Source organism: Triturus cristatus, chromosome 2_1 (assembly GCF_964204655.1).
Source record: "Triturus cristatus chromosome 2_1, aTriCri1.1, whole genome shotgun sequence".
NCBI classification, from domain to species: Eukaryota; Metazoa; Chordata; class Amphibia; order Caudata; family Salamandridae; genus Triturus; species Triturus cristatus.
In genome coordinates this window covers 497,447,354-497,459,759 of record NC_140581.1, presented here as the reverse complement: position 1 = coordinate 497,459,759, position 12,406 = coordinate 497,447,354, and the positions used below count along the sequence as shown (strand labels likewise).

The following is a 12,406-nucleotide window of genomic DNA, read 5'->3' as shown; positions in this document are numbered from 1 at the left end:
TCCAATGCTTTTTTGAGCTATTGGCATTGTAAATGACAATGCCTTTCATTTATGTGTTAATTATCAAAACAGATAAATAAAAGTCAGTCATTTACAATGCCAATAGCTTAAACTCTCGCAAATGCGAGACCGATTGCATTGCAAATGCTTGTTTAATAATTCTGTAATTTCTATGACTCTTATTATGATAGTTTTGTATTTAAAATAATACATTTTGCTTTTGTCCTGAAGGTAGCCATGTTTCCATTTTGGAGCACAGTGATCCTTTGTCTGCAAGCCATTCAGGGCAGATATCCAACATCCATTGTGAAGAAGGAATTGTGGTGAAGAAACACCAAGTTATAGTTGCAAGTGCAGAAAAAAGAAATGTCTCAAACTGGAAGAACAGACCTTCTGTACTCTTAGAAAGGGCAGCACCCTCTTCCAAAACCACAAATACAAGGTAAATATGGAAATTCTTTTTGAGGGGCAGGCTAATAGAAAAATGCCCGCTCAGTAATTGCTGGGTAAAACTTGATTATAATAGATACCAAAACTTTTCAGTTTAAAGATTCTTTATCTTTTAAATATCTGAGTTGAAGGTTGAGAATTAGTATTTATTGGATGGGTAATGGCTAATTTTTGTTACGTGTGTTTGCACTAACCCTGGGCGTAGTTTGCAAAGTAGCGCTACACGTAGCTACGTGAACTGCACTACGCGAGCTACGCATAGCTTTGCAAACTGCGTAGTGCACTGTGCAAGATGCTGTTCGCACTGATTGCACAGTGCCGGATGCTTGTCCGCACTGTGCAATCAGTGCAAACTGCATCTTCCACAGTGCAAGCGGTCGTTTTCTGCCGCTCGAGTAGATTTCTACTCGAGCGGCAGCTTTCTCAACACTGACCGGTAGTTTCTCGTCGCGAGCGTACGCGACCACTCGCAATGAGAAACCTGACCACCCCACGTTGAGAAGCTCGCCGGGAGGTTTATTTTCCACGCTCGCGATCGGCAACTTGATGTTGCTGATCGCGAACGAGGAAAAAGTCTCGCCGGGAGGTCATTTTGCTTGCTCGCGGTCGCCAGCTTGACGTTGAGGACCGCCAGCAAGCAAAAAATGACCGCTGCACTACGCTACGCATGTTTGCACTGTGCTACGTGCAATTCGCGTAGTGCGAAGTAGCGCAAACTTCGCAAACTACGCGAGCGTAGCGTAGTGCTTTGCCCAGGCTTAGTTTCCACTACCGGAGCTCTGCCTGGACTGTAAAGCAAATGGTTTCTTTGTTCGCACTAGAAAGGATGACCAAGGTGGATCATTTTCAGAGGTTGGTAGATCTCACCGGGTCCTTACATTTGTTGATGCCTCAGCCATGACTGCAGCCAGAATCTGCTATTGGGCCACTGGACAAGAACCCATAGACGGCTGTATTGTATTCTTCTGAACTTTAGGTTTAGGTACTGACTATTGAACAGGGTGGGGAGAACCATTGGTGGGCTTTATTTAGATAGCTTCACAATTTATTGGAGCTCAGTGTTCAGATTACGTTTCATCGCTTTTCACCTTTGATTACAAGACATGCTTATTTTGCTGTTGACTAACTATATTATTGCCATGCACCATATCATCAAGTTGGTGTCAGTGGGCTCAGCGGAGTTGTGCTGGGAAGCAGTGATGCCTTGGCTGTGGGCAGTTACAAGAGGTATCTAAATTGTTGCTGCTCTCTTGGCATAAGAGAGCAGTGTTCAGGTGAATGCACTCAGAAGGCTTTTCACAAATATATCAGTGTTTTTTCATGAACATTTTATTAGTTTTTCCAATCTTTAGGATCCAACAAGATTTTTTACTAAGGCATCCTTTATCTGGACGTGGTCTTATATCTTTTCTAGGTGATAATGTGCAGGGGTCCACAAGTAGATGTGTTTGTAGCGCACAAGAATGCAACGTGCCCAGTTACTTGTTGTTTGCAGTCTCCAAACTGCACTTGAGGGTCTAATACTAATGAGTATTCAGTTTAGTTTATGCCTTAACAGTATGTTCCGATTACACATGGTCCTCAACATTAATGAGGTTTCACACAGCAGTGGCTGATTTTGTAATGATGTAATAATTCCTCACACCTTCGCTCATCAGGATAAGGTCACTCACATTAGCCAATGTTTCTATTTATTTTCTGCCTTTACCCTTATTCTGGCTCAGTTGCTGGCTTCATCAGTCAAGATTTTTCTTTGTTGCATTGTGCTTAAAACAGACCTGATGAAGCCCTGTTATTGGTTTTGCTCTGCATCATTTCTCTCAAAGACAAAATTAGGTTTGTGTCATGAAGGTGTGTGTCTTCAAAAGATCGTAACATAATTCCATCGTAACCAATCTGCAGTTGCCATCTTTTCATACTTTCATTCATTCCAAGGCTGCAGAATTTGTGTTAAAATCTTTCAGTTACTGTTTTTTCCAAATTTCAAAAATATAAAACGAACAAACAGCTTTTGGTGGCCCATGAATGTGCCGACGGTACACGGAGAGGAGCAAGTGGCGAAGGAGGCGAAGGGAGGAGCAAGAGGCGCAGAGCTTGGCGTGGAGCTCGGAGCCGGACTGTGTTGCGAACAGCCTCCCGAAGGGCTTTTTCCCGCCTTCTCCCTTTAATCCCGGTTCCTGGCTTTTCTTGTTCTGATTGCATCCTGTTGTGCGGGCGCTGTAGGTGGGGCGGTAGCGGCAAGAGAGGCCATTAACGGCCATTGACGGCACCGCTGCCTCTACGGTGCAGCTGGTGCGGCGCTGCGGGAGTAGAGGAGTGGAGGGACTTTAAGGGATTTTGACCTGTGATACGGCCATTTCAAGCGGTGGTGGAACGGCTGCTGTTGTGGTGCTAAGACGGTGGAGGAGGAGCCCTGGCTGGCAGTATTGCTGGTGCAGCGGATCAGAGGAGCCCTAGCATGTTGCCTACTGCTTGGTTCATTGCAACACCAAGGATACACTAAGAGCAGAGCCAAGCCTAGGAGTGGAGTGGAGGGAGGTGTTTACATCTACCGTCTACGTGACCTGCTCTTATTCCTGCTCCTGTTACCGGCAGCCAAGGTCTAACCAGACAGTAAGTCGCTGAGCCGCTGGAGTCTGAAAATAAATCTGTAAACCTGTAAAAAAAATGAAAATGAGTGAAAGGGGCAAGTGCCAATAGACTTTGGCCCTGTTGAATCAACCTTGTCCCTTGTACTAATCCACATGCTCGGTTTACAGCTCTACCCGGAGAATGGTCTCTAATCAATTAATGAATTAATTATTTATTTATTTAATAAATATCAGTAGTATTGGTGGATTTAGTGCTGAGGTTGTGATTCAGGGGTATTTTCTTGGAAGGTGCTTGGAGGAGCTTTTTGCTTCATTGAAGGACACGTTTGGCTTTGTCATTTGCCCATATTGATTCTCTAAAGAGGCAACGTTTTCCTCCCCTTGGAGGGTGTACTATGAGGTCGGGAAAGGAGCGACAACCTCCTATCAAAAGGAAAAGAAAAATACAACAAACACTAATATTGGACACGTTTAAAATAAAACAGACAGGCGACATACAGCCCCTTAAATCATTTAAGGTCCACACATTTGGGAAATTGGGAAAATCGCCGTCAAAGTTTGATTATATGAAAGATCCAACTGGTGCTATGCTAATGAACTCATGTGATCTTCAAACACCAATTAAACCACTGAATAGAGAGAATACTATTATCCCCAAAGCAAGGAGCAAGTGAACAAGCCCAAACTGAGTATGAAGTTGAAGCCGAACGAATCATACAGTCAACTAAAGATCAACCTAGCCATTGGGGTCAAATAACAGACCGAGAGATGTCAACTATCCCACTTACGGGTCGTTCACAACAAGAGGATCTAAAGTGCACGAGTCCAATGATAGGAGATACTCAGCAATTATTACCAACAAGGCACCCAATGCCAATAGCGGTGCAAGTAAAAATCAGAAAAGTTAATGGAATAGAGGGATCATCTAATCTGGGCCAAATAAATCAACCAGATCAAATAAATCAACCAGATCAAGAAGCTCCAAATGATCTAAATGGTGGGGTGAAAAATATAAGGGATGTCAATACCCCACTGAAATCGGATCTTAATTTGGCTAAAATAAACTCCAAGCAAAAACTCAGTCAAAATAACAGAGATCAAACTAATAAGGACAAATACAAGAGCAACCCAGAAACTCTGCAGCGTTGGAGTACTCCATATCAAAAAGATGTTTTGAATAGTAGTGCGCAATTTATTAATTCTTATGACGAAGGTCATGAGTTTCAAGGATCACAAAAAGAGGAGTATAAGGATCTATCATTCATAAATGGGCAATATCATAGCCCAGGAACTCAGGTACCAGGAAGTGGAAATACAGGAGCAATTTGGGATTTATTTTTCAAAACCACGCAATTAACCTTGGAAGCCTTAACATATCAGTCCAACAAAATGGAGGTCCAAATAGATCTCCTGAGTACGATGGCTTCCTCTGTTGCCGGAATTGAGCAGAAGATAACAACGTTAAATAATTTAATAGTAAGGGCACAATCTCAGCCAATATATAAAAAAGCAGAGTGTAGTTGTACCCCACTAATTAATAAACTGGGTACCATTCCGGATATTTTAAAAACAATAATAGACAATGTAAAAGGGAATTTTTCTACTGTGGGAATTCATCCCACTAATATTGACTGCCCTTCTAAAGATATAATAAAAAGTAAGGACAAGGTTGCTAAAGAAAAAACAGTTGATAAAATAAAAGATCAAGAAGTGATAAACTTATGTTCATCACAATCAACAGTGACGGATGCAGCTCCGGAAGTCCATCTTACAAAAAGACAGAGAAAAAAACTGCAGAAAGCAAGAAACAAAGTCTTTAAAAGTACAAAAAATATAAATACATCGATTATAGTGAGATTGAATATAGGTAATAACCACGACCAAGTATCAGATTGCGAAGGTGATGGCAAACAAATGTCTCCAACAAAACCGTTTTATCCTCTATTTAATAAGGGTCTAATGGAGGCTCAAGCAATTATGAGAAATAAAAGTTCAAATAAACAAGCTGACTATCTATAGAAAATCAGTCTATAGAGATAGTGCCAATCACAAGATCTGGGAACCGAAAAGAAGCAGTTACGCAATTCTCAGCAATCACAGTCTCAAACTGTTAGTAATTATAATGGAAGGTTTATTGAGCATGCTCAAGGTGATAAAAGCCTGCAACAAAGGAAACTAAATAATCCAGATCAAAAGGATGGAGCGATGCAGGTAATATTTACGCCGGAATATAAATCTAGGGGTAACAATGATATCCTGAATCGTGGAAACATATTAACATTTTGCAATGCAGTACCCACATTGAAGAAAATCAAATGTACTGACATAGAATCAATTGAATTTTTCACAATTAAGAACAATAATCAAGAATCAACATTAGTAACTTGGACATCATCTACTGCCGCTAGTCTTATTATACAAGAACATGAACTTTTTCAGGATTGGGGAATAAAAATAACAACTCCCCCCTCAACCTTCCTACCCTAGCCCCTTTGTTTCATCAAAATTACAAAATTATAATCAAATAAGAACTGAGAATAATAAGAAGTACTCAATATTAAAAAAAAACATAGGAATGACCAGTGGGCATCTTTTGAAATCATTAGAGGAAATAAAAGGAGACCCACTACTTGACACTGTCAAATTAGGTTGGTTAACAGCAGTTCTCCACAATATCAGGCAGGACTGACATCTGTTAACTGAAGTACCTTTAAGAGGGCCAACAATCATGAACGAAAGGGTCAGATTATGTTCTTGGAATATAAATGGGGTTCAAGCAGAGATTCAAAATAATCAACTAGTTGCCCTGGGTAGTTTTCAAATCATTTGTTTACAAGAGACGTGGGCTTTAGTCCCTTTTAGATTAGAAGGGTATAAAAGGCTATTACTCATTAGCTAGGAGAACAAGTAACTATGGCAGACCATGTGGGGGTTTGGCCACTTTTATATCAACCAATCTAAAAATAGAAAGTGAAATGGACGCTCAAAGTCAAAAGGATTATTTAATTGTTAAAATGCGATACAAGGAACAAAATGTAACTAAAACTCTTGTATTAATTAACATATACATTCATCCTGATATTAAGACACGAAGATCAATGGCGAACAATCTGATAATTATGATATTGCAGTTACTCGATAATGATATCCAACCAGAGCTCATTATTAGCGGAGATTATAACATGAATATGCTATGGTCTTACGTTAGAGATGTTGATATACAACGGCAAAATTTCTTATGGTCAAATCCAAGTTTGTCATTAACAACGGTTACGAAGGAACAAAAGAATGAAAAAATAGCTAAAACTCTTGTAAAAGAATTAGAAACTATAGGCCTAAGAGTGCTAAATGGTCGATTTCCTCAAGATTCACCACCTGCATGGACTTTACAAGCTGGGGATCATAGGTCTAGAATAGATTACACCATAGCATCGTTAAATCTATTCCATAAAACATTTTCTTAACAGATATAAGCGACCACGACCAACAACTAATTGAGCTAAACCTAAATGGCCTAAGATTCGAAAACTATATGACACTTCCGGGAGAAATAGCTACAGTAAACTATAAGAAACTTTATTGGTCAGATAGCACCAAAGATTCTATTACAAACACTGCACAGGCAATTGCTGATTTTTACTTTGAAGGAGATTATTCGAATGCTGTTGAAGAATGGTCTCTCTTCACCAAGGAATTAATTACCAGTCAATCTAAAAAACATGCTAACAAAGGTCAAAGGAGAAATAAACCAGCATGTTCAATGGTTAAAATTTTGTTTGAAAGCCATCAATTAAAAAGAGAACGTAACAGAACCTTGAGACTGGTAAAAAAGTTCCCAGTTAATTTAGTTTATAGAGTGAAACTTAAAAGGATAAATAAAGAAGTTAGGTAAATGGTCTGGAAGGACAAAATGCAAGAAAAGCAATTGTTGTGGGCGAAAGCTCTATATGCTTGCAAAAGGAGTAATTCAAGAGACTTCTGGATTTTAGTAAACAAACTGAGTAGATCCAGTAGCAAATCTACTTCATCAACAGTGACTGAATCTGAATGGGTATCGTTTATAGATATGCATTTGAATCCTACCCCTAATATGGCTAAGAATCTTACTGATAGGATTATAAACAGAATAGGAGAAGAAAAGAATAACATCTCAATAGACATAATAGAAAACCAAGTATGTAAATTAATAAAGAATCTGAGATCCAGTGGTGCCCCTGGCCCTAATGGGATCCCCGCAGTGTTGTATAAAGAAGGAAGTTTCATACTGGTCGAGCTATTTAACACCAGTTTTTAACCACGCTCTCCAATCAAGAATAGTTCTGGAGTCATGGAAGGGATCTATTTCACCTATATACAAAAGTGGGGACTGGTCTCTCCCATCCAATTATAGACTAATCACGCTCCAAGATATTGAAGCTAAATTATTTGCATCGATTCTACTTAAGGAATTAATTGATTGGGCTAATGAAAATCATTTAATTCCAACAAACCAATTGGGTTTTGTACAAGGGCAAGGTACAACACCAAATGTGATAACACTGGGAATCTTAATGGAAAAATATAAAATAAAAAAACTGCCATTATATTGATGTTTTGTTGATTTTAAAGCTGCCTTTGACTGTGTGTATAGGCAGATTTTATGGAGGAAATTGGATAATTGTGGCATTAGCTCCAGCCTTTTAAATGCAATACAATTGTTATATATCGATCCCGGCTAGGGAATGGATCAAGGCTCTCGAGGAAAATTGAAACAACTCAAGGCCTAAAACAAGGGTGTGTTTTAGCCCCATATTTATTTAACCTTTTGAAATGAATAATGAACTAGCAGACTCACCGAAGCTGGCGGAGAAACAAATATCGAATCTATTATATGCTGATGACGTCGTTCTGCTAAGCCAAACAAGGATAGGGCTGCAGCGATTAATAAACAAAACATCAATGTATTCAATTGAGAACAAAATGACCATAAACGAAACAAAAACAAAAGTAATGGAAGTTAGTAACAAGAAAAGGAAGGACAGTCACCACAAATGGTATCATCAAAAGCGGGAACTAGAAAAAGTACAATGTTACAAATATCTTGGGATACTATTTGACGAGAAAGGAACCTTTACATTCCATAAAAAGGAGGTGAGGAAAACAGCCAAAAGTCTCCAAGGGACCTTCCGTCTACTTTATAGCTCCTTGGGAGGTCCAACTTATACCCCATTAATAAAAGTTATAAAAGCGAAATTGCTTCCAAGCCTTACATACGGAAGTGAAATACTGTGTGGAATAGATTCTGCATTATTAAATAATGTTATTACAAATACATTTAAACATCTCTTTCGGCTTCCACCTACTGTATCACCTGCTCAGATAAGGCTAGAATTCGGCTTTTGTAATCAACAATATGCAAGAATGGGTCAGTACGTTTAGTCCTGGATACAAATTAAAACTAACTAACCGACTCCGCTACTTGTTTGTTTGCCGCCGCCGCCGCTGAGGGAGACGCCTGGACACCTTCACGCCAGTTGGCGCTATAGCCTGGGGCACTCTTCGCTGTTTGTCTCCCCCGCCGCCGCCATCATCACACTTGCGGCCGAGAGCGGGGGGAGACTACAGCTCCCAAGCACCCCTGCGGCTGCTGACGCCGCCAATCGCGCCCGGAGGCGCTTCAAAAAGCCGCGCCTCCCACTGAGGAGCTGGGAAACTAACCGACTCCGCTACTTGTTTGTTTGCCGCCGCCGCCGCTGAGGGAGACGCCTGGACACCTTCACGCCAGTTGGCGCTATAGCCTGGGGCACTCTTCGCTGTTTGTCTCCCCCGCCGCCGCCATCATCACACTTGCGGCCGAGAGCGGGGGGAGACTACAGCTCCCAAGCACCCCTGCGGCTGCTGACGCCGCCAATCGCGCCCGGAGGCGCTTCAAAAAGCCGCGCCTCCCACTGAGGAGCTGGGAAACTAACCGACTCCGCTACTTGTTTGTTTGCCGCCGCCGCCGCTGAGGGAGACGCCTGGACACCTTCACGCCAGTTGGCGCTATAGCCTGGGGCACTCTTCGCTGTTTGTCTCCCCCGCCGCCGCCATCATCACACTTGCGGCCGAGAGCGGGGGGAGACTACAGCTCCCAAGCACCCCTGCGGCTGCTGACGCCGCCAATCGCGCCCGGAGGCGCTTCAAAAAGCCGCGCCTCCCACTGAGGAGCTGGGAAACTAACCGACTCCGCTACTTGTTTGTTTGCCGCCGCCGCCGCTGAGGGAGACGCCTGGACACCTTCACGCCAGTTGGCGCTATAGCCTGGGGCACTCTTCGCTGTTTGTCTCCCCCGCCGCCGCCATCATCACACTTGCGGCCGAGAGCGGGGGGAGACTACAGCTCCCAAGCACCCCTGCGGCTGCTGACGCCGCCAATCGCGCCCGGAGGTGCTTCAAAAAGCCGCGCCTTCCTCCGCGTCGCGGGACGCGCGCGGGCGGCGCCGGGCTGAGCCCGGGCAGAGGGCGGGCCGTCTGTGGCCGTCAGGGGCAGACAGAGGCAGGGCAGGGCCGCCTCCCCTTCGCCATTGATTGCACAGGTAAAAATATCCAAAATGGGGAAACGCACGACCATGCCTGCTCATATAGACCCTGTCATACCGATTGAGCAGCCTACTTCGTTTGATACTTTGTTGGCTAATGCTTTAACCATGGTAACCAATGAAATTGCTGACACCGAAAGAAGGATGTCCATAGGATTACCAAATAGTACTCCCCTATGTTCTCAATCCCCTAAGACTGCACCAAATTCGGGGCTCCCGCTCTCCCCCACAGTAATGGTTATTAAACCCACACTTCAAACTGATATACTAACTTCTATTACTGGAGTCATTAGTTCGGTTACTAACCTTGTGACTGACCGTTTAGTGGAACCTGAAATGGATAAAGCACCATGCACTAACAAAACAACAAGGGAAAAACGCAAGAGAGGCCCTGTGAAAAGCGCTATAAATAAAAGAAAGCAACCAAGCCGTCGTATAAACCAACCTACTCCACAGAGTATGTGGAATAAAGTTAAAGACTGCGAAATAGTCGCACCAATTGTCATTGAGGATTTTCCGTCTCCACCATTACCAGTGAACGATGGTGTTGAGAAACTCTCTGTTTATACTTGCCGAACACAGTCTTCAGCTTTGGATAAAGCCACCTGTGAGGATTTTATGTTGCAACCTGAGGGCACTGATAATGCTACTAGTACACAGACTGAGTTCTTTGATAGAAATATTCAACCTAAACCCAATGGCAATTTGATCGAAACTATCGTGGACACAATTTTTAAACAAGTTGAAGTTCAAATAGCCAAACAATTTAATATCATTTTTAAGAGACTTGATAAAATCGAAAATCTTGTAAAAAAAGAGGAAACTAAAAGGAAAGGTATTATTAGTATAGACACCCTCCGGGGAGAGAAACTCATGGATAAGCTAGAATCACTATGTAATGACCTGAGGGAGAGGGGTTCGGCAGTCATCACAGACCCTGGCCATAGTAAGATTAAAGGCCCTATCATAGCTAAAACTGCGTCCTCCAATAGCAGCCTAGCCAATATCCCACCTGTACGGACTATTGCTCCAACACATGACCCCTCCGAGGTGGCAGGATCAGTAACGGCCAGAACTGTAAGTTCAAATGTTATGGCCACTACTGCTCCTTTAGCTACCCCATTGACTAGGACAGGTAATATCCTGGATGGTGTAACTAATAAAGGAGGCGTACTTGAAAGAAATAGAGCTATTAATAATTTAGGGCCGCCGCTCCACCTACCCCCAGAAGCCTGCCCATATGTTTTGGTTTTAGCAGGTGTCCCCGCCCTTAAAGAAGGTCAAAGTGAGTCATGGGCACAACTACACAACAAATGCATAGATTGGCTGACCAAACACAAAGGAGCAAGATGGGACATTTCTAATGAGATTATATCAACCCGTCGGGTGAGCTGGGTGGGCCAACAACACAAAAATATCAGTGGAGACTGTATTGTGATCAATTTTAGACATCCAAACTCTGTAAGATTCTTTATGGATACACATAATACTCACGCCAGCCTGTCCACTGCCATAACCCTTCTCCCATTGGGTTATTTTTATAGGCCCCCCCATAGACTACCCCAAATAGTTTCTACAACCTTTCCTCTATCTAATAGATTTTCCGCCCTATCTGATTTGGGAAGTCTAGATTGACCACCACCAACATCTCTCATTATACCGGATGAGGCCATTAGTACAGCCCCATTGGAAATGGCAAATCCTATTTGTATCCCAAAATTATGCCCAGGTAGATTAGTACCCCCACATGCAGAATGCCCCGACCGTCCTGTAGCCCCCCTTTTTTCTGTCAATGTTCTACCGGCTGATACTTTAAGTGTCATTAGCTGGAATATTGCTGGGCTTACAGGCAAGATGAAAATTAAAGAATGGGTCACATGGATAAGTGATTTTGATGTGGTAATGTTGCAGGAAACATGGAGTACACGTGCTCAACTACTGGAGGGCTTTTTCTGTCATAATTTTACTGTACCACGCCCTGCCATGGGGCGCCCTAGTGGTGGTCTATCTATCTGGGCAAAAATTTCCAAGGATGTGAAAATCGAACCACTACATGTGGTTAGTAAATATTTGATAGCTGTAAAATATGTTGCAAGGTTAAAGATTTGTTTTATAAACTTTTATAATAATGATTTCGTTAAACATCCTAACCCCACATTTTTAGAATTGTTTAATTTTATTGATGAAATTGCGGATGGAGAAAAGTATGGCAGATTTGATGGTATTTGCGTAGGTGGAGATTTTAATGCTCACATTCATCCCACATCCCCACCCTGCAGACGAGGCTCTGAATTATTGGACTTACTTTATAGTAGGGATTTGGATGATGTAATGGGTTATAGTGGAATCCCTAAGGAAAATGCACCGGTTCCCACTTACATTGGCCGTGGTTGTTCTACAACTATTGACTATATGTTCACCTCTTCCCTCCTTAGTGGAGTGTTATTTAATTCTGAGGTTGTCAGTAGTCCATATAGTGACCATCTGCCAATTGTAATCTACCTTAAATCCATCAAAAGACCCATAGGCCCGCACGAGGTTGGAGCCTCAAACATTACTGTATCTACAGATAGGCTCAGGATCGTATGGAGAGGGATCGACAACAAAGAGATTTTAGCTAACGTGATTAGGAATAACCCTCTATTGATCTCTAATTGCCTAACACTCGATGGCCCCGATATAATTAAGTCCTTTTGTGATTTATGCGCAGCTATAAAAAGGGCAATTTCCAAACCTCTGAAGGAACAGAACATAAGCAACCATAGATGGTTTGACACTAACTGCTCGAGGGCTAATAGAGAACTTAGAA

General features: G+C 42.3%; 1 protein-coding gene across 4 annotated transcripts in view; it reads left to right on the top strand.

Annotated features, from left to right (window-relative positions):
- Positions 1–12,406, top strand: part of BDP1 (BDP1 general transcription factor IIIB subunit) — a 1,439,438-nt gene that overhangs the window by 1,368,107 nt on the left and 58,925 nt on the right. For all 4 annotated transcript variants that reach the window (XM_085632357.1, XM_085632359.1, XM_085632358.1 and 1 more), the window contains one exon: positions 232–442. In XM_085632357.1, the coding sequence (XP_085488483.1) occupies positions 232–442 (211 nt within the window). The remainder of the gene's footprint in view (positions 1–231; positions 443–12,406) is intronic.